We start from the raw sequence: 22807 nt of genomic DNA on the forward strand, positions 1-22807 counted from the left end.
TGTAGATGCTGAACAGGAAATTATATGTACCTGAAGAGCTGTATGTTTTAATGATGATTCGAGTTGCTACACTTCTCTTACTTAGAAGATTAATCTAGTTTTGAAAGTCTTCCACGTTTAATGTTCCTTTTCTACAAGTGAGCACTTTCTCAAAAGTAAAGTAAGTTCTTAAAGATTTTGACTACAACTGCTTAATATGAGTCACCTTGGCAGGCTGGCCGAGGCACTGTCTTACGGTATTAAAAGGACCCTGCAGGATCAGGAAGATGATGAATTAAAGCAGTAACGTCTTGCAGACTTAGACCCTAAAGGCAATTCCTGCTACTCCTGATTTCCGATGTCACATAACTACTGCAGCAGAAATATAAAACATGATCCTCTCCCCTGGGCAAGGAGAACTTTGACTGTGGCCGTTAGCTCCACGGCTAACTCTTTGACAGCTGTGGCTCCACTAGCACAAACTTGTGCTGTATCCAATATTCTGTACATACTATTTTTTTTCTCTCTCCCCATAGAACTAAGTGACAGTGGAGGTAGAACAGAAATAACCTTTGAAATATCGGTAAGCAATCAACCCAGTAGAACTGCTGGCAATAGCAAAAATTCCAGAATAATATCCAAAAAAAATTAAGGCAAATTAGATAGTAAGCTACCTTGAGATGAAATATGTGCTTTAGTTTCTAGTACCACACTGATCTGAAACAGTCCTTCCACATCAAGTGAGCTTATTAACTCCTCTCCACTATGCTACAGTTTAACCCTGTTCTGAATGAATGTATACTTCTGTACGCACAACTTAACTCACCCTTCTCAGTAACTGAGAAAGGATTATCCTGAGGGAAACAGATTGAAAAGAAAAAAGCCAAAGTGTAACAATAGAGAAGTACCAATTTCATACATGTTTCTGTGAGGACACAGTGAGTACTAAAGAGCATCTTGTATTTTCTGTAAGCTTATGGAAGGCACCTGAGCAAAGAAAACTAATGCACAGCTCGGGAATGAATGCAAAATAGGTTTTCAGACTATTTTAACGTGTAGACAAGTTCAAATCAAGTCTTCTGTTAGACTAATGAAAACAAGGTTGCTGGGGCATGAATAGGAGCTGTTAGTCCCTTACTTCAGGAAAGGCTGTGGTAGCAGCAAGCACCTGTGAATGTGAGGTGCAACCTTGCCTGAAGCCAGGCTCTGCTCATAGCAGAGTGCAGAATGCAGATAGCACAGACTAGAAGTGGAGAATTACAAAGCATTTTGTCAAAATGCTGCAACCCCTCTAAGAGGAAGGCAAGACCAGTGGGCAAAGACAACAGCTGGCAATAAGAAGTGCAAGAAATAAACTGAGAACAATTGCCAAACACATGCAATTCATGGAATATTCCATTCCAGAGATGAGCACTGAGCTTCTTGGAGAGAAAAGCAAACAGGAACAGAAACTCACAATAACTATTTTTTATTACATTACAATAAATAGGAGCAGTACAGTTTGACAAAAAAAATGACAAATTCCAGATCACCTCACAGCACATACTCCTAAAAAACATTAAAAATTTTAAAACGAACAGTGGTCTTTTTTTAACTTAACGTCTGGTATGACCAACATTCCTAGGTCACGCAACCAAATGATGGAAAAACTGGATCACACTGCATATGTTCCACATCAGATAAAGCACAATGTACAAAATGTGCATGTTTCAGTTTACACTATACAAAAATAGTTAAAATACATTCCAGGTAAACATATTACATTAAGAAATTGTTCTAGTAAGAAGTTGGCACTCAAGAGGAAAAAGCAGAAGTATTTTCAACATGAAAACACAAGACAGTGGAATAAAGAAATGTTAGGAAAGATTTACCATCTATGTAGCTTTATGTAAACTTCACACAAAGTGATTTGTTTATGGTTTGATGGTCTTTGAAGGTAATAATTGTATTGCTTCATCATATAGATAAGAGTGGAAAATTATATATATTAACCCATTACAGAAATCCTGTAATTGTAACAAATTTTATACTGCAGAGCTTAAGTTAGCAAAAATTTTAGGGCAATGAAACTGGTCAAGAGAATTAAACTTCAGTTTTGAGAAAAACAATGACAAAGTTGTTTGGTTACCAGGGTTACATAAAGCTACTGTAAGAAGGTGTTACTCCCTGACACATGGCAATTTAATGTATTAGTGTGGTACGTGATTCACATGTTCATTTAGTAATTACTATCAGAAAAGATAGCATCCATGTATGTTCTTTAAAAGCATTTCAAGTAAGGAAAGACAGAATAATTATGAAATCAACTTGTGCAAGCTGCAATCCAACATGCTTCACCAAATCTCTACAAATATTAAGACAAAACTGCACAACAGTGGCAAGGATGTGTAATTCCTGACAGTCAATAAAAGCTAATCTAAATAGATTTTGTACTAATTTAATTAGATTGGTAGCTACGTATCACGTTTACTGATAAAAATGTGTTTTATATATAGCTTTACATTAGAGCTATATTCATCTACATTTGATGATCAAAACATTTCAACTAAATTTGTTTTTCTTAAAAGTTTAATTAAATTAGCATAAGAACTTTCAGACTGGCCCTAATTTTACATGCAGTGTGACGCAGTTACCAAAAAATCACAAATCTTAGGATTTCTTTTGTTTGTTCAAGGCATACTATCCACTTCTGCTACGTTCTTCACATACAATCAAGAAAGTGTCTAAAATATGCAAATAACCAACTATCTCCCAAATGTTTTAGCCTTAGAAGTTGTAAAATATTTTATGACATTAAGAATTTATTCCTATTCCTTACTGATCTTTACAATACCATGTTAGGTTCTCCCTATCACCATCTTTCAGAATATTTTGTAATCTTAAGAGTATCTTTCACATCGAAGCTGTAAGAGGGTTTGGTGGGGACTTTTGGGAGGTGGAGAAGAGCAGGAGAAGGCCTTCATTTGTTAACTTCTGCCTGCCACAATGAAATTAAAAGAACATGCAGCAATCCAGAGAGCATACTTATTACTTCCCCTGCCAGCTTTGCAGCTCTCTAAGAGAGAGTCACTGCTGTTTTTTTCTGTAGAAGCAAAACTTCTTTTCTTATGCAGTTGCACCTTTGACATCACATAAATGGTCTAAGTTACACTGGTATATGAAAATTCTACTGTGTAAAACTCAGACCATAATTTTGATGCAAAGGTTAAGGTATAGCTTAGATTAGGGCATTACTGCTACTCCTTATTCCAAACTAAGGATTTACCACAGTCCAGTGTCCTGAACTATGGCTACTTCAACTTCTTGTGTTTTATCTTTCAGGCTACACCAGAGTCACATTTTCAAATTTTACTCTGCACCTATCTGAGCTAGGTGCTAATAAAAAGTGTACCTTCAGGAACCGAGGCCCTAACTAAAACAATCACACACTGCAGCATTTACAGTAAGACAACAGGAACTGGTAACACTGCCCCTTCTTTTGGTGCAGAGTAACTAGACTACTGCAGTACCAAAAATGAAAGCTGCAAAAATTCTGCATTAATTCCAATCAGGAAAAAAAAAGACACAAGAAAAAAAATACAGAGAAAGACAACATTAAGATCTTGGTCTAGCTTCATGACACTCTAGACACTGGAATGCCACTCACCAACTATTTAATCTGTGCAACAAAACTAGTATTTCACAAACAACACACAAGCATTGACTCTGGAAACCATGATCTGCGCTGAACGTTTGTGCAAATTCCACACCATTTTTATGGCATAGTGGATTTCCAAATTAATTGCATGAAGCAGCTAAATTCAAGCTCATTCATTCACTGATTTGAGGCTACTATAAGATTCCTCCTGTTTTACACAAAATGGGCATCTGGAAAAATATTATGCCACCCTTGCGGGGAGGGGGAAGGGGAGGAAGAACGGTTTTACTAAGCTATATAGTTTAGTAATTCTCTGATTTAGTTCTTATGATAAATTCTGGATCCATGTATGAATTAAACTAAGCATTTGAATTAACTTATCTGTTAAGGCGTTCTAGTATTTCTTAGAGATACTAAGGGTGAAATCCTGTACCTCCTAAACTACTTGAAGGTTTGCCACTGGGGTTCAGGAGAGCCAGGATTTCACTATGGTCTTCAGACACAAAACGTTAGTGAAAGTCTTAAAGCAATGCATTAACAATAGCAAATCAACCTAATTAGGACTTTTACTTTTTCCATTGCCAGATGTGCATTATTGTCTTTTTTTAATTTTTCTTTTTTTTTTTATAGAAAAAATATAGTATTTAAGGAGTGACTGTGACAAATTGCAGTGAAAATTTTTCTGTGAAAGTTATATCTTTACATTCATTAAAGTTGATCTGAAATGCTACAAGACTAGATGCCTAGAAGCAAAAACTACAGGAAGACTATAAAGGCTTCTGGTCTCTCTATATTGCAGTCAGTCTAAAATGAAAGAAAGTCTGAAATAAGAAAGTCTGAAAGTCTGAATCTCTTTTGCTAACTAGTCCATTTTCCCAACCAGATTTAAAAACTAAAAATATTAAAGGGAATATTAGAATGTATAGAGCATTATTTCATTGTTTTGTTTGCACACAAGTTCACAACTGGTAAGAAAATAGGAAGTTAGCAACTGTGCATGCACCAAAGAGTCCTAAGAGAGTTCTCAGGTTTTTGTTTTGTTTTTGTATTTTTCACAGGCATTGCTAGTTCAAGAACCAACACTCAAAGAATACTGGCACTTAAGAGGAATGAAGTTTCCACTGTCATTTAAAACAAGCATTCAGGTAAAGCTAACAGGATCATGAAGCAGAAAGTAAAGTAATGCTAAAACAAATGCTAATAATTTAGTGTAATGTACAAAAATTACTTAAGTACGTCTTAAGAATAAGGATAAATTGTATTTACATAATTATACACTTTGTCTTTGTCTTCTTTTTCTTCTTTTTACCATCTTTGCTCATCTTCTCTTTGTGTTTTCTGATTTCTCGAACTAATGTGTAGAAGGCATCATCAACACCCTGAAAAGAAATGTACATAAACATATTGAGATCACACTCACAAGACCTACGTGCCAACTAGGGTAAAGTCTGTTTTTTCCTGACCTCATCAGGTGAAGTGTGTTCAACTAGCCGTCTGTTTTGCTGCCGGCCAGGACCATTTATACTGTCTGCTCCGTGCTGCCTTTGTAACATCCCCTCTGAGGGCCCTGTTTTCTGAGAAGGGCACCTGCCTGCCCTCTTTCTCAGCTATTGGGCTTAAAGCAGCCTCCGGGTGACTTATTGCTTTTGGGTTGACCACAGATAACCCCATACATCCAATGCCATTAATAATGTAGTAAGGAAGGCAATCTAGTGTACTGGGCCCTCCTCCATTTAGAAGAGGGCATGTGTTTCAAACTAGAGAAGTACAGATACCACACATTTAGATTACAAGTATGCGTACTACTAATACTGGATTTCAGAACAAAGTTCATTAGTTAGCTTTTTTTATGCCATATTAATCTATATAGAGCTTTTAAAAAAAATACAAATATTTGTGTAGCAAGAATTCATTAGTAAAGAGATAGTTATGATAAACGTACCTATTCAGCTCATTTCTCACGTACACTGATGTAGTAATTACACCAGAGTGTTGTAAATCTCTGCATGAGCAAATCAAGCTGATCAATTTGTACTGCGATGATAAATTAGCATTTGATAAATCATTCTAGTCAACTTTTATAATCAGAGAAATATGGAGCATATTACCTATGATATGTATAATCTACAGTTACTTAAAACTCCACAGTTCCAGTGGTTGCACTACAGAAACAAAACCGCACGTAAGTAGTTTTCACTCGGGGAGGAAAACTGTATGTATATTGTCAGTGAGCACTTTACATTTAATAGCTTGAGAACAGACAGATAAAAACAAAAACCACACAATTAATTTGGCTAGAGATGAAAGAGGTCCTTTACTCTTCACTGCCTTTCTCCTTATATTGTCTTTTGTATGCATCAGAAATAGAGGTATAATTTTAACGCACCACTGTAGAATTAAGCTCTGAAAAAAGGCACAAAAACAACAATAATAAAAAAAAAATCACCTAAATTAATTAATTACTATTGCAGTCAAACACCAAATGGTGATGAAACTTAACACTGAAAGCCTGAACAACAGTGAGGTGTTAGTTATCCCTAGAAAGTAAGTAGTCCTGCCAGTATAACGTAACCTCATTAAAAATTTTCACATTCCAATTTCATAAACAAGTTTACAAATAATTGATGTTTGATTGACGTCTTTAGCAGTCTATGTTACCTCCCAGTGTTAATACCACATTTTTGGAAGGTTTCATAATATACAAAATACACTTGCAAATAAGCTTTTCTATATTTTAAAATATTATTAGTCAAAATAAAACTGATGTAGCATGCCTCATGGAAGAGTACTCTTGGTTCTGAGAAAGGTCATGTCAACCACGAGCCTTTGAGTTAGAAATACTTTGTAGTATTTTTCAGAGAGCTAATGTATTTTACCTATAACTTCAGCATTAATTCATAAAGTAAACATGCAACAATGTTTACACAGGGAAATGATCCATCTAGAAACAGTGACGGTTTAAAGTGCACCTGCTGCAGTACTCATCTCAAGACAGCCAACTAGGAGTGAAGCATTAGGAATCAGTCACAGCGTGGAGAAGAGCAGTGTCATTCTTAGAATGCAAGAATGGTTTAAAAAAAAAAAAAAACCAAACTGCAAAATATTCTTCCACAAGACTGCTCACATTTCCTTACAAAACTACCTTTCAGTACTTCTTTCCTTATAAAACTACCTTGCAGTACTTCACACTAATCATTAATAAGATGAGTTAGAAAACTATTCATTATAAGGACAGTCACGGCTTTCAGCAGCATTTTCAAATGAGATACACTGAAAAATTGCAATTAAAGTGTTCAAACAAGTATTCCTCCCTCATTAAATGTGTTTTAAAATAAATACAGAGAAAATAACTTTTACAAAGTTATATTCAGAGAACATGATGGGCCTTTAAACAAATATGACTTCACAATAAAAACTGAAATCTTTTGTTGTACCTACAAAGGTACGATAACAAATGAATACAGTGTGTGTTGCAAAATACTAGGGAATGATTTAGTTTTCATCTTTGCATTTTCACATTTGTAGATCAAGCCTTTAAAATGATGGAATTATGTATTTACTGCCATAATTTCTCTTTAACCTAGGTAATGAACAATATGACAAGACATACAAAACTAGGCTTAGAATATTTATAAATTAGGACTGGAGAGTTCAAAATAAACTGAGATCTTCTTTCACTTTTCATTAAGTGGATTAAATCTTAAAAATGAAATTAGAACGGGGTAGTGGAGTTGAATGGAAAAGATACTTTGTTTACAGAAGCTCCCTATAGGCCTTCAATACATAATGATCAAAGGCAGTCAACCTTTCCAGTTACTTTTCAGTAACAAGGGACTGCATGCAGCTGTCCTTCTTCTCTGTAATAATGGAGATATTGTGCACAAGCTTTTGGAAAGCATCAGATGTGCTGAACATGTGCTTTACATCGAGACTCAGGATTGGAAACTCAAAATTCACTGCACGTGCTCAGCACCTCAATAAAGGTGCATTTGCTCTGAAAGACAGTAGTTGAGAGCCGGTTGCTGCCTAGAGGATAGGGCTTGCTCTGGGCAGCAGTCTTTCTGAAAGGCAACTAAGGAACACAGAGGGAACGGAAAAATCTGAACAACTCTGATGCTGTTGATTCAACAATGAACAGCCTCCCCCGCTACAATTTTTCTTTGAGGGATTGTAGTTCTTCTGTCATTGCATGACTATATAGAAGCCTGGGTATCTGATTGCATGGTTACAAGCATATATGAGACTTGGCAACTAATCTGATTCTATCAATAAGAAACCATAAATTCATAAAGAATTGGGAATTCCTAAGGACCCTAGACCCAAATAAACCCTTAAATAAGAGGGTTTTTTTTTTTTTTTTTTTAAATGTGTGTGTCTGTTCCTGAGGAACAGAAGCGTTCGTAACCCTCTGCAGTTCTACTGAAAGAATCATAAAATTAGTTTTAACCATGAACCTAGATATTAATAAGCTCCCATAATTCAAACCATTTAATAATAACACAGCTCAGTCTGACTTCCTTTATCTAGATGCCTAATTTATGCCTTAGCTTTTCCATACAGGATATATTTTTATATAAAAAGTTTAACGCTTTCCAGAAAAGGATCCTTTCAGAGTTCTACACTGAGTTTTAGTAATTTATATATTTTGTTTTTTAAATTTTTTCTTGCTGTTTGGAAATGATAAAATGAGCAAAGTGTGTTCAGTACTTTCTCCTTTACAACATAACAGTAAAAGGAGTTAACCTCTTGGAAAGCATCAGCAGTTAATGGTAGTCTGAGTAGCCAAAGTTTTCAGCTACCTTGTAAAAGGATAACATAACTAAAAAAGCATCCCATCAGCAGCAAGAAGATAAACTGAATATTCTGAGAAATAGCAAAACACTTTGAACCTTCGAATGTGATTACCCCCGACAAGGGGGGGGGGGGGGGGGACGGACAATCAAACAATAATAATGAGTATTTTTGAAGTGTCAAATATCAGATAAAAGACCTTGCATGTTTAGCTGTTGCTCTTTTTAGTTCCTCTGCTATACATTAGACTCACCTAGTATACATATCTTCTTACTGAATGGAAAGTAAGACAAGCCAGATTCTTTTAAAAGCTGGATTTCTTATGCCACTAGAATCGTTATCAAACTACTGCTATAGCACAAGAATTTTTGAATATGCTTTCTCCAACTTAACCTCCTATTTATACCTTGAAAGTATTTATGCAGCATTCACTTCTGCATGAAGACAAGTGTTTTTTGTCCTGAGCAGACACCCATGAAATTCTAGAGGCTTATATCCAAGACTGTTTTCTGAATAGGTATGGAAAAAGAAACTATCTCCCTGAACTCCCTAAGAGAGAAAGTAATACTTCTCCAGGAAGCAGGTTGAGAGAGCGCGTATCTTCGCTGGGTTATTGAAAAAATATTTCCAACAAAAAATAAAGAAAACTACATTCCCACCATGCCATTCTCCTCCTTCCAGACATGTCCACAGGAAGGAAAAGCAGACAGAATGCAGGACCTTTAAACTCCTAGTAGGACAGAAAGAAAATCTTCAGCCTGCTTTGAGGTATACAAATGAATGCTACCTTCACTCCCCACTATCAGAATTGGTCTAGGAGATAGAAGGCAAAGCAACATGCTTTCCCCATAGGAAGAAAGGCCCAAAGAACAAGATCAAACCATTAACACGGGAAAAAAACGGTAGCAACACAAACACTGTCACACAGAAAGAAAAGATACTGCACATCGTGGCTGCGTTAATCAGGTCAAGTGAGACAGCAAGAAATGGCAAAGTCAGTTTTCAGAAGCATACAGGAAATAGGCTTATGCAATTAAATTCATATTACTCTAATCAAAAGGGATCTTGCCAAGCTGCTGCTGCTTTTGTTTTAAGACAACTTGAGGGAAAAAAAAGTATCTGGATAGAACATTGTTGGGAGCTTCCTAACTGAAGCTTCCAGTTTCCTGCAAAGGAAAGCTTTAATACCAGACACCATCGCAAAGTGTATCTTTTAAGCAAAAAATCTAAAGAGTTATCTCGGAGCACTCACGCATAACTGAAACTGAGAATATAGTGAGCCGGAACAGATCTAGCAAAAATTGAAAAGAAATAAAATATCTCCTCTCCTCCCTCCCCCCCCCACCTGAAAGAGGGCTAGAACTCCCTTACTAATGAAATATTCCTACAGCTGTGATACAGTCTCTTTAGGATACAAGCTAAAATCTGCTACCTTTCTGCAAGATGTTTTAAAGTGAGTAAGAAAAAAAAAAAATCTTAAAAAGCAAACAGTTTTAGGGGTTTTTTTTGGCAGTGGGAAATCCCAGATCATCCTCCTCCTTGACAGGTATATAGAGAATAACAAGCCATTTTCTGCACTACTGCAATCAGAAGTAAAAAATTAATGGGGTAGTAATATATGCAAGGAGCTATTTTGATGGCTTGTTTCAAAAAGCATCGGAAGTGACTTGGCTTAGCACTTACATATCCCAGTTTCTTCATTTCTTCTCTCTCTTCCTCTCTTTTATTTTTTGACTGGAATACATTGATACTTATATTTGCGACTGTCTGGCTGTCATACTTTTTGTAATTTTACTGTTGCTTTTTTCTTCTTCACAAAGCCTCATTTAAAAAAGAAACCCTTCCAAAAATAAACCCCTTCACTCATGGTATTGCCACTGACAAAAAGAAAAAGAGAGAGAGCAAGAGAGAGAGAGGAAGAGAACTCTAACGTACATCTAGAAATGATGCAGTGAAACGTTAGGGGAGTGACACAGCATGAAGAGGAGCTTGATAATTAAGAAATCCTATATTCCAGCTGTTATCCAGATATTAACTATTCTGCTGGACTTCAATAGTATCTGCAATACATCTGCATGAAACTTTTCCATCTTAGAGCTCTATTCACAGAAGTAGAACTTGATACGTGGTACAGACCTCCTGTTAATCTATTTGTCAAAAAGCAATAAAACAAAGCAGATCTGTATTACTATATTACTTAAGTGTTTGTTATAAATAGTTATTCAGGACTGGTATGCAGAAATCTGATTGGTTTTATATTTTTAATTATGTAATCAATTAACCATAAAATATCTGATTTGCAAGACACTGTCAATCAGCTTTATTTGGCAAATGATTTGTAAAACTTACCCTATTAAATTACAAAACTTACACTGTTATATTACAAAACTTACCCTGTTACATTATAAGGCATTTTTTAATTTTCACGCACCCTGGAGTCTTTTCTTCTTTGCTGATTTTTTTCACTCTGTACTGTCGAATCTCTCGCACCAATGTATAAAAAGCATCCTCCACTCTCTGCATTGTAAAACACAACTCCTTAAAAACTGCTTCAGTAACAATTGTGATGTACTGGGACACCCATGGCAAGGGAAAAGAGAAACACTGAAATTATGAGCTTTACTTGAGAGAACTCTATGGATCTCCTTGTGGTCAAGAGAAAGGCCGTGTTCATATTGAGTCCAGAGATAAAAGATCCTGTCGGTTAGAACAATTCAAAAAATTGGAAGAAAACTCTTTAAAATGTCAGGGAATAAGCTACAGAACCTGCCTTCTCAGCTGGTGACATTTCTTTCTTACATAAATTCAGTCTTGTATTTAAGGTGAAGTTTGAGGTTTATTCCAGTACTCAATTTTGTCAAGCAAATGCTTCTTCTTCTTCTTCTCGGTTAAATATTTAGTGATGCTGGGCTTGCACATTTGTTGCTTGATAATTACTTAATGCAAGCAACTGAGACACCCAAAAAAGTTATGGATGACCAATTTCTGTGAATATCTACACTTCAGGCCCTCCTTTTTTTTTTTCCTTCTGTGCAAGTTAACACTTAGACTTGCTGAAAATAACACAGCTTGTATTTCTGAATCTTTTCACACTTTTTTTTTAAAGGCATGAATGAATTTTGCAGGCGCTACACGTTACTAGATTGCCAACTATGGGTACATACAAACACCTACAATTAGCCACCTGTTTTCACCTCTTAGCCAAACTGAGACCCTGTTACTGTTTGGTCAGGCAAAGAAAAGTAAGCTTTTCTATGTTCCATTTTTTAAATTAGCAAGGTGTGCCTCCTTTGTAAAATCTAAATAACAAACTTAAAGTATAAAAAAGAGTCTGTATCAGGTAATTTCATAAGAAGTAACCAAGAAATATACGCTTCTAATAATAATACTACACTTGGGACAATATATTTTTAAGCTATTTAAAGAGTAAACGCTATTCCAACTAGTTTTAAAAAGGAGAAAGAATATTTGATTCATTGCAAAGTATTTTTAAAAAAACCTCTCCAGTGTAATATATTTCAGAGTAACTTTCAAAAGTAATTATACTCCATTACATTATGTAATTACATAAGTTACTTTTACAAGTAGAAAAAGCAACAAGTTCATTATTGATCACGGTCTAGAGCTTGGTCCATATCAACGTACAAGGTACCCAACCTATTCTCTCTGGGCCAGACTCAATCTAGGGTCCCTTAACAATACCTAATAAGTGCAAACAGTCTGTGAAGTTCTGCAACTCAGATTTTTCTCCTGTTAAGGAGAGCTCTCCAAGTATTCCTGGTCTGAAACAAAGCTATATTCTTTACTCTCTCTGGTCTCACACCTTCCCTTTTTGCAGCTGTGTGTTTAGGCCACTTGGAGATAATATACCTTAAGCGTTAAAAGAAAAAAATGGATGAAGACAGAACATATGTTTACAAAAATATAAGACAAAGAGGTACAGCATAAGCTTTAAGTTGTTTTAAACTGATCACATCCATGCATACACTCGGGGAAAAAAAATCAGATAAATCTGTGGGGGTGCACTTGTAGCGTGATGCAAAATGGTTTGCAGGCAGCTTTTGAAGGAGCTAGCAAATCTCTTCCTTGCCTTCCTGTTAAGCTCATTACCTGTCTCCCCAGTCAGATCCAAAACCGGGGTGTTAGTTTAACACAAACTCATTATTTGGAAATAAAAGGGGAGTAGACTGGAGATCAAGGAAAAGAGTATGACTGTGTAAGCCTCACAACTTTTATATTACCCAAATGCACAATCTGGGCTTCTTTTTGGCATATTTTCTATAAATTATCTCTAAAATTTGTCTTCATCTTATTAACCTAACAACAGAAATAGCTAACATTTACTGGTTTAGTTACTAGGACATTTTACTTGATCTGTGCCATAGGCTATCATGTTTAAGACTCATTCTTGACACATCCCTCTTTGTCAAAGGGTTCCTCTGAACTACAGCCATTTGATCCCAAAGATTAAATGAGTTAGATTTTATTTCTTGGGTTGTATTTCTCTGTTATATAAAATATGCCTTCTGAGGATGTAGCGTGAGGTGATAAGTCTTCTTACATTTCAGGTCTGATGGCTTGCAAAATGCACTGGAGGCAGTTAAAAAGAAGTAAAGCTCATACTTTCATGTTTTCCTGCGTGGCAAGGAAACTTATTCCTAGAGAGAGGAGAGTAAACATTGATCAGCTACTACGTGCCGAAGCACAGGCTATACAAGAATCAACTTATTTGCAAATCTACTGTTCTGCAGTAGAGATGCATAATTTGATTACAGAGTTTTCACATAAGTAATTAGATAACAATTCTTCATTCAAAGTTTATTGCCAACTTCCCCATCACCAATAGGAGCTGTGATTTGTTTTAGCAATGCAGAGAGAGCACAAGCAAGAGAGACAAACACAGGGGGAAAAAGTTGCTACTACTGCCACCACCAAGAACGTAAGTCTTATGAACTCTGTTGAAAGAAATTTTGAAAAAAATTCTGTACAAAAAGATACATTTGCTAAGTTTGTTAGAACAAGGTGACATTTTTAAATAGCCAGGTACAGTAGTCTTATATATTTAGTAAGTCATTTCAATACCAATTTCTTTTTAAGAGTTCTCAGTGTTTTTTCCCCTCTACAAGCTTGATTCAATTATCTAAAATAGGATCAACCAGTTTTTAGTTGTCAGAACTGGAAAGTAAAAACATCCTTTGTCAGCTATTAAAAACTTCAAAATCTAAACTACTCTTCTACTTTCAAAGTCCGAAGAACCTATGACGTTGGGGCAATGTTTTTAAGGTTATTTGATTTCTAGGAGACAGCCAAGCATTAATTTGACTGTTTACAAAGGAAAACTATTTCAATACAGACCAAAGTATAAACAGGAATTTTCACATGTTCTGCTTCTGTAAATAGTGCTTAAAAGAAACTAACGAAAGTTAGCCTTAACATCTTCAAAGTCTTCTGTCCACCACTACAATCTTTTTAAGAGTCAGTCTCCCCAAACCAACTATTAGATAAAAATCAAAATTATTCATGTGGACATGAGGAAAAAGAATGCTACTCACTTGCATAAAAACACTGAATATGTCACTGTTTGAAATGGTAAAGTTAGTGTGGACAACAGAAGGGGCATACCAAGGAAACAAACTTGCAAAATCTACTAGCTCCAGTAACATTTAGCTTAAGTCTCTTTTTTTTTTTTTGCTGTCTGAAAAACAGGTGTAACATTTACTGCAACCTAGCCTATAAGAAGCCTTCAGTAGTGGTGTTTTTTTTTTTTTTTTTTTAAAAAGCTGATCATGTTATTATCCTATGAAGGTTAAATACCAAATACCAGTAAGTTCATCTTATATATTACACAAAATCATGATTAAAGTTACAAAGTAAGCACTCGGGAAGTTCCAGAATTAAAGCTTGGTGCTCACTCCTGCTGTGCATATGTATTTTTTTTTTTTTTTGCTGCAGATATTTATCTTTATGTTACATAAATAACGAAATTGTTTTCCTCAGGATTCTAGAATCATTCATTACACAAGCTGGATGTCAGAGTTTTGTTTCAACATTATCAAAACAATATTTTTTCCTGTAGCCTTGTCCTTGGGAAGAACTTAACTTTTTTGGAAAAGTTCTGCCTTCCACCAAACAACTAACATGAGAAACCTCAGCACACATTGCAACGCCTGTCAAAGTTATTTATAATGGAAAGCAAGGTTTGGAAATGGAAAGCATCAGGCAACCTTAAGACAAAGCTGTATGCATGATCTGCAATAAAAATGACTTAGCGTGAAACACATTAGATATCATTAAGCAGATGTGAAACAAAGCCCTAAAAAATAGCAAGTTGGCTCAAGAAAATTGTTTAAATTATCAGTTATTCATATCCTAAATCATAATCAAGATGTAGGAATAAAATCCTATAAATAGTGCACCAGTTACTTAATCAGGACAAGCAGTGATTTTCAACTTATTCTCATCACAAGTTCAGGGCCTAACCAATTGTACAGACAGCAGAAATAAGCATAATGCTTTTTTAATGACGTCCCTGAAATTTAGGTCAACTTCTTCATTATAGACTTTTTAAAAGTGTGTTTAAGTATATATTCTCAACAGTGACCCCTAAAGCTCTGGGAAATCCATTACTATTCTTAAAATTTAAGATTCCTGCACATCTGCTTTTCCTTTGATTTCAATACTAACAGGACAGTTGAGACACATTAGAGAATACCCCAGCAAAAACAAATTCCATAGTCAAAACACATTTAGGCTTCAGTCTGAATAAGGATTGTGAAAGGCTGAGTAAAAGTGATGCAACATGCCATATAGTTATAAACAGTAAAGTAATTTATGAAAAATATTAATATTATATTCATTTCAGTCAGTAGTCTAATTTTAAAAATTATACTCTGTAGCCTTATACCTAAGCCATAGGGTCTACTAAGCTAATGTTTTGCTTAGGGATGCAATGATTTGTACAAGAAAAAAAAATTGCATGAGGATTTGGGTTAAGACATGACTTTCTTGCATTAAAATTTACTTCCTTATTGCCACTCAGAACCGCATAAATACAGATAGACTCACTTGTGCTACACTTCATTTTCAGAGTTTTCCCCTTTTACTTTTTTTTGACCTTGTATATTTTTGACCTTGTGTTTTGACCTTATCAGTTTTTTTAAACAATCTTAAATAAATACTAAATTAGTTGGAACTGATACAAGATTTTTGCATGAGCACATAACGCTGTCATTTAAAACAAAAAGTCCTAGCGATCCAGAAAGAATAGGTAGACAACCCTTTTGCTTCTCTATTTTATCTATCTCCTTCCCCAGGAAACTTTCTGATTAACTGTTTCTGAGCTCCAGCGAAAGGAAGGGAGAACAGGAATACAGTACTAAGATAACAGGGATGCCAAAGTGTCTTTAACAGGGCATTAATGCTGATGTGCCAGTGTGATAGCAGGTGTAGGCAGGAAGGAGAAAGAGGGTTCCTATTTCTGAATATTTAATGTCAGGCCCTCTGCAGACTCCAGAATTTATCAGACCACCACCTACATTTTTCATACTTACAAGTTCTTCATATAATCAAAGAGGGCCAGGAAGTTTTCTTTAAACCATACACTGATTTCTGCCTTGTATAAGTATAGTCTGTGGGCTACATCCAGCCCACAAAATGGTTTGACTCTCCCAATTAACAAAGTTACTTTGGGAGAAGGTATGAATGCATATGTTTTCATACACGTCAGTGTTACTGAAATTACACACACAACAATATTTAGATAATATTGCTATAATTAAAGATCAGGTTCTATATCCAATTCCTTTGTCTTTTCAACAGTATTTTATTAACACAGCATCATATGAAGCAGTTTCATAAACCAACATATACCTCAACAGTACTGTGAAAGAATCAGCAAACATTTCTAATGGTTCAGCTTTCAGAAGCTGACATTCTCAAAAGAGACTATAGTAGGTATTGTCCTTTATTTTACAATCCACATAGCTCCTTATCTGCAGGTGGATATTAAGGCTTAGCTTTGAAAACAGAAACAAAAGCCAGCAGTCAGATCCCCTCTATAATATTTCAACTGGCACCTCCAGAAATACATTACAGATTAAAAATATAGAGAGAGACGGATCAGTTCATATATGACTAATTCATTGTCTTCTGAAGCAAGTACAAACCTCTGCCATAGCTCTCAGAGAGTCACATCTGGAGAGAAGTTGAAAAAGCTTATACTGGAGTTATGACCTCTCTTAAAAGGATCACTTGAGGCAAACGAAGATTATAATACTGAAGAGGAGTGGTGATTTTTGAGCATGCAATTTTGTATTAGGCTAGTCATGGTGGGGATGTTTGTAGGAGTTAAAATACAGGTACAAGGAAAAAAGATCTCCTTTGAAAATACACTATTGTATCAACATACTTTCATTAAAAACAGCTATACAAAAGGAACATTTCCTCAACAAAGCCAGACACTTTCTATAACAGGCTAAACAAAGTAAAATCTAACTGTTACTACAGAACTCACATTTCCAACTCCAAATCTAATTTCAACAGTCTTCTGTTTTTATCCTGAAGTCCCAACGACACATACAAATACAGGACCTTCCAAACAAGAACACTAATTATCCAGTCCATTTACATTCCACAGTCTTCAGAAAAGTCCTGTGGCCTAGTTTTTTTCTCAACCATTGAAGTTAACATGATTCTGAAAGTTTTCTGATCCTATCTGACACAGGTTTACAGGCTCTCTTATGCCTACAAGTTAGAATTCCTTTGATTCCTTGGTAAAGTTGTTCTAATCAGTTCCTCGGGTTTCAACTTGTCAGGAACTTGGTGCATGTAGCAAATTTGCACTAATAAAATATTCATTTCTTATATCCGTAAATATTATGTGTACTATTTACTGAGAAATTCTCCCAAGTGACATAGCTGAAGGTATTCAGCAGTTACATGGCATTACTCAAATTTCAGTATTCTGTCCTTATGTGCCTTTTTCTGCTATGCCCACTTCCTGATTCATAACTTGCATGTAACACTTACCATGCACAGAGTATGAGATATTCAGCCACTCAGGCCTCATCTATTTCTTACTATTTTAAAGAAATGAGCATTTTACAAAGAGAACATTTTCTTCCAGAAGTACAGAACCAGTTTCATCTACATTTGTATCTTTTCCTGAATACACAGATTTACCACTATGTGCATCTTCATCCCAAGAAACCATGTCAGAAGCACTGAAATGGCCCCAGCATTTGCCTCTTTGACCAATGCCAGTGGGATACAATAAGCCAGTGTGCATGCTAAAGACTTAAAAGAGTGTCAGTTTCTAAGAGCAATTAATCCTGTAATTTCAAAAAAAGACTTAAAATCAATTGCTTAGCTATAAAAAGGTGCATCAAGCATGTCCCACTAATGTTAACTCAGTGCTGAAGAAAAAAAGCATTCCTTTTGTTATTAAGGAAAAGACTTCAAATAGAAGAAACTGGTTGCTTGACTACTTAATCCTCTTGCTGAAGAAAAGAAAGCATTTCACCTCTTTCAGTAGAGATGCTTTTTAATCTATTAAAACCTACCATAATGTCAAGAATTCAACTGTCAGACAGTGGAGAGTAACAGCAGCCAAAGTCTTATTCTTTGAGTTTGAGCAACTGAAGCAAATCACCCATTAATGCACAGGTACCAATTATCAGTCAGTTGACAGAAAAACAAGACATCACAAGAAATTCTCCTCTGGAGAAATATATTCACTAGTATGACCAAGCAGTTGTCAACATCTAGAATGATCTAACATTATGAGCATTCAGGAGAGAGTTCTACTTTTGCATCTAGTTATGTTTTGAGCTTTACCTGTCTTGTCTTTGCTGATGTTTCAATGAAAGGAATTCCATAACTTCTTGCTAAATCCTGAGCTTGTTTTGTATCTACTGTTCTGGAAGGCAAATCACATTTGTTTCCTACTAGCACCATTGGGACATCTTCAGAGTCTTTAACTCTTTTTATTTGTTCCCTAAAGAAAGAAAAGACAGACTTTACTTAACCGGTATTAGTAGTTTATAGAGTAGATTTTAAGGTAATGAAACAAAATGAAATTAAGACATTCTAACATCATTCTTTATTCAATGTTAACTTACTGCACTTAGGCTATTAGAAGCCTCCAAAAAAAATGAAAGTGACAGGTCCTGTCGCCATCAGATGTAACATTTTATCTAAAAAAAAGAAGTTGGCATTCTGCAGTAAGTGTATCTATCAACAAGGCTAAACTGCCTTAGATTCTGGTGTCATTACATGAGAATATCTTCATTTTTACAATGGCCAACACCAGAGCAAGCCAAAGAGGCTCAGATATAAATCTTTTTGCTGATGCCTCATACTCAATCATAATACCGATTTATTTTCTGAGATAAAACACTACCAAAAGCCGTATGCCTGTTTTCTGTTTTTGTCTGATCTAGTTTGTTTTTCTTTTTTTTTTAATTCAGCATTTTAAAATTCCCCTATGTAAAGCCAGAGTTTGCAATTTGTCTGAAGATCATTGGTCTAGTTCTCTACAACGAGAAATTTTGGTAAGGGAGTCCTTTCAAGTACCAGTTAGGAAACATCTTTCTAGTACTAGTTCGATATACTTGTCAAGAATCTTAATTTTAACAATCACTAACTTCATTTCTTTTGCTCTCTCAAATAACAGAGAAGTATGCTCTTTAGTTAATATAGTTACTGTTTTCAGTTATTTATTCGTAAACCTTCATCTTCAGTCTGCAAGGCCATCCACAGGTGTGTGAACGTACAGTAGAAAATGCAGCATTCAACTCTGAAATAAACTGGGCAGGCTTTCTTATTCACAAGAACTTTAACTACATCTCTCCTTATGAGACTTTAAGAATAAAAATACCACATAAATCCTCTATGCTCCCCTATGTCAACATTCTACCTTTTTCCCTTCTCCCTCTATAACCAGAGGAAATATATTTGTTATTGTTTTGATGAGGAGCAGAAGTTTGTTACTTTTTTAGAAGAGCAACGGAAATGGCTTTTTGATTTCTCATCCCTATTGTACTAACTCTTAGCTGTTTTGTTTTCATCAAGAAGTCACTGGTAGCAATACATTCAAGTATATTTTATGTATAATGAGTTTTATACAAAGGCTGCTAACTCAATTTAAATTTGGTAGAAAAACAGACTTGAAAGAAAGTGCCCACATTCTCAATACGCAGCTCTCCCTGGGTTGGTATGCAGCAGTCTCACCCCTCATTTGCGACAGCACTTTCCTGATCGCACAGTTGCTTTAGGGAGATAAGCCAGCAGGAAACTATTTTTGTAGCTAGGCATCTGCCAGTTTAGCTTCTCAAATCAGCACGCTACACAATCAAATGAGCAGACTTTTGCTGGAATACAGGAGAGAACAAACCCATGCGATGCGGACAGTTGCAGCTCCTGACTTCCAAATCCTTCATGCTGCCATGAAATCCCACCTTAAGTGAAGAATTGTAATTTCTATCTTTAACAAAGACGTGCTACTTCAGGTTATGATTAGATGTTGGGTTTGTAGGTGTTACTCATGCCAAAATATTTCTCCAAAGAGCAACATAGATTTGACAGGATTAAAATACCTAATTAGAAACTGCTTAACATAATGTGTATGGGACTAATCTTAAACCAAAGCTACTAAACTAAATGATCTCTGGTGTGATTTACACTAGCTTCAAATAGAATTCCCAAGTGGAATTCAATATAATATCAACATACTAAGTAATACATGACCAGGTATGCAGCCACCAGAGACTGCTTCTCTCTAATTCCAGACTACCACCGTTGATATCAAGAAAGCATGAGATGAAATTTCTAACTAAAACAACAGCAGCAGCAACAAAAAAAAAAAAGAAAAAAAGAAAAAACCTACACCAAACCTAGTAATAGCTTGTTTTTAAGTAATCAACGTGGAGCTCAGAATTTGGTGCATGTCCCCCTTTCTTAGGCATCAGTACTCACACATGTTACTCTAGTGTTGCAGATATATTCCCCTCCCCCGGGAAAAAAAGGCTAATGATTTACATTATTTTCTGTATAATTTAAACTGCAGAAGGTTTTTCATCTTAACACACATTTTTCCAAATTATTTTTTAATGGAATAAGCAGAGTTTACTTTTAGATAAGTCTTTACTATATTAATAGTATCCACGAAGGCAACAATGCTAACTCAAAATAACTCTAGCAGAAAAGCTTTCGGATATTTTGGCTGCGTAGCTCAGAATGAAATAGCAAATATTCGGGTCTTCCATAATTACAGACCTACAATGGCAAAAATAACCTGGAATATTTATAATCTGCAAATTTCCCCTTAAATGCTACTTCATGATAGATAAATTCATTAATTGGTGTAACAGCAAGCAAACAAAGCTATCCACCTAATTTGAGAGTTAGCAGATTTTTTTTAATATACACACCTATAATGGTGAATATCTTCAAAAGACTTTGTATTGTTTATAGCAAATACACACAGGAAGCCTTCCCCTGTTCTCATATATTGGTCTCTCATTGCACTGTATTCTTCTTGACCTGCTGTATCAAGAATATCCAAGAGGCAGGTTTCTCCATCAATTACTACTTGCTTCCTGTAGGAATCCTAAGAGAAGAAAAAATATATACCTAGGTTAAACACAAACAAGTAAGGTTTTGAACACCTAGAAGATATTGAAGTTGTTCACTCTTAATTGAGCATGACTCAAAACACTTAAGCATTAAAATCCAATTTTACAGATGGGCAAACGACAATATAAAACAGATTAGTGGCCCATATTTACACTTATACTGTAATCCAAAGGTGGAAGGACATACTCTTATCTGAATTGTGAATCTTCAATGGGTAACACTTACTTTTTTTAAATCATATAAAAACAGGGGAGATTTCTTTTATTGTGCTCAGAAGGGAAAAAGTACAAATTGGATACAGATCAGAAATTTCTCCCTTTGTCTCTGTTAATGTAATAGTTACAGATAGTCCTGATCTTTTAAAAGGTTTGACTCGCTTTAAGTTTACTTAATTTACTGAAACGTTTTAAAAAGTAAAGTTTCGTCTTCGTTCTATGGATGTTTCAGAAAGCATCATGCCACAGCACTGTACAAAATAATATAATAGAAGACATTCACAAGTAAGACAACATCTCCAAAAATAACATATAACTGAAATGGAAATGAGGTGTAAAAAGCCTTCAGTGTTTCAGAAAGGAAATCCATTTTTTTATGCTTAAGCAGGTACATATAATAATATTTATTATTAAAGTATCAGACCTTAGTTGATATATTTTAAGTTCAGGGTTATACATTGGCAAGCTTTTCAGGCAAGGCAGACACCAACACAAAGTGCAGAGTAAGTCAGATAAAAGCCTTGATGGTTTCAGAGAGATGTAGGAACAAATTATTTCAGTATTATCAATTCAAAGTTTTCAGGCCAGTGATTCCAGTAGCTGAGTTCTGTACACAATCCTAAGCAGCTCAATCTTAATGCATATTTACAGCTCTTTTTGATGCTAGGCTTCTCTAAGCACAGAATTTCAGCAATAAAACAAAAAGCATTATTTTTCCATACAAAACTATCGTTTCCCTAAGCGTCTATATATTCCAAATAAAATCGCATCAATAAACTTCAAAATTCTGTCACTGAGTAATGCCATGAACTATTTTTATCAATAAACAGTACTTATAAGAAATAGTGTTAAGAAGAAATCTTGGTATTGCCTTTCAGATCCTTTAACTAGAGATTAACATAACATTGCTTCTGTTCTTGTTATGTAAACGGGATCTTTTTAATACTATACAAAACCAAACCTAAGCTACTAGGAAGGGAGTTAACAAAGCTGCAATTCTAGCCAACTATGAGATGTATTCAAAGTGACCTTCCTTCCTTTGTGCCCATTTTAAGGCACTGTACACCTACTTCTTTGCACTTTCCATGAATTAATATTTTTAGAAGTCTCTCTATCTCTCTTTCCTTTTGCTCGCACTACCAAGTAAAATAATATCGACTATTTAAGATAAAAATTTACCTCTCATATGATTTTGGAAATATTTATTTTGCTGAAGTGCAAATTCAGTGTTCAAGTAAAAAGTAGTAAACCTACTTTAGAAATATATTAGCATTGTTTAAATATTGATACAGCTGAGACAAAACACACAAGCTTCAATATGTTTTAAAATAAGGTTAATGTTCTATCTCATTGTTTAAAGGGGAAAAAAACACACACTACACATCTTTATTCCAATTCTCTCTTAATAAATTCAACAGCGGATCTCCCATGTCCTATGATTATCTTTATCAGAGTTCACAGTGAAGTACTAGTATAACTTTTAGCAGTTTACTAGCCCTATTAAAAAGAAAAAAAGCGTTCATTTTCTCCTCTTGCAGTTCGGCTGCTACTT

At 35.2% G+C, this 22807-nt stretch overlaps 1 protein-coding gene and 1 non-coding gene across 8 annotated transcripts in view; one reads left to right on the forward strand and one right to left on the reverse strand.

Annotated features, from left to right (window-relative positions):
* On the forward strand, nucleotides 1–4889 carry LOC104154113 (uncharacterized). The gene is made up of 2 exons (XR_696381.2): nucleotides 1–160; nucleotides 4675–4889. It is a non-coding gene; the product is annotated as an uncharacterized protein (transcript).
* KRAS (KRAS proto-oncogene, GTPase) overlaps nucleotides 1432–22807 on the reverse strand; it is a 27376-nt gene continuing 6000 nt past the window's right edge. For 2 of the 7 annotated variants that reach the window (XM_068949828.1, XM_068949818.1), the window contains exons 3-6: nucleotides 20836–21014; nucleotides 18242–18401; nucleotides 10839–10924; nucleotides 1432–4995 (exon numbers count right to left, since the gene is read on the reverse strand). In XM_068949828.1, coding sequence (XP_068805929.1) covers nucleotides 4968–4995; nucleotides 10839–10924; nucleotides 18242–18401; nucleotides 20836–21014 — 453 coding nt within the window. In that variant the 3' untranslated portion in view covers nucleotides 1432–4967. Of the gene's footprint in view, nucleotides 4996–10756; nucleotides 10758–10800; nucleotides 10925–18241; nucleotides 18402–20835; nucleotides 21015–22807 lie in introns of all 7 variants that reach the window. The other 5 variants (XM_068949792.1, XM_068949784.1, XM_068949800.1 and 2 more) reach the window with 3 other exon arrangements.

This window comes from Struthio camelus, chromosome 1 (genome assembly GCF_040807025.1).
Source record: "Struthio camelus isolate bStrCam1 chromosome 1, bStrCam1.hap1, whole genome shotgun sequence".
NCBI lineage: Eukaryota > Metazoa > Chordata > Aves > Struthioniformes > Struthionidae > Struthio > Struthio camelus.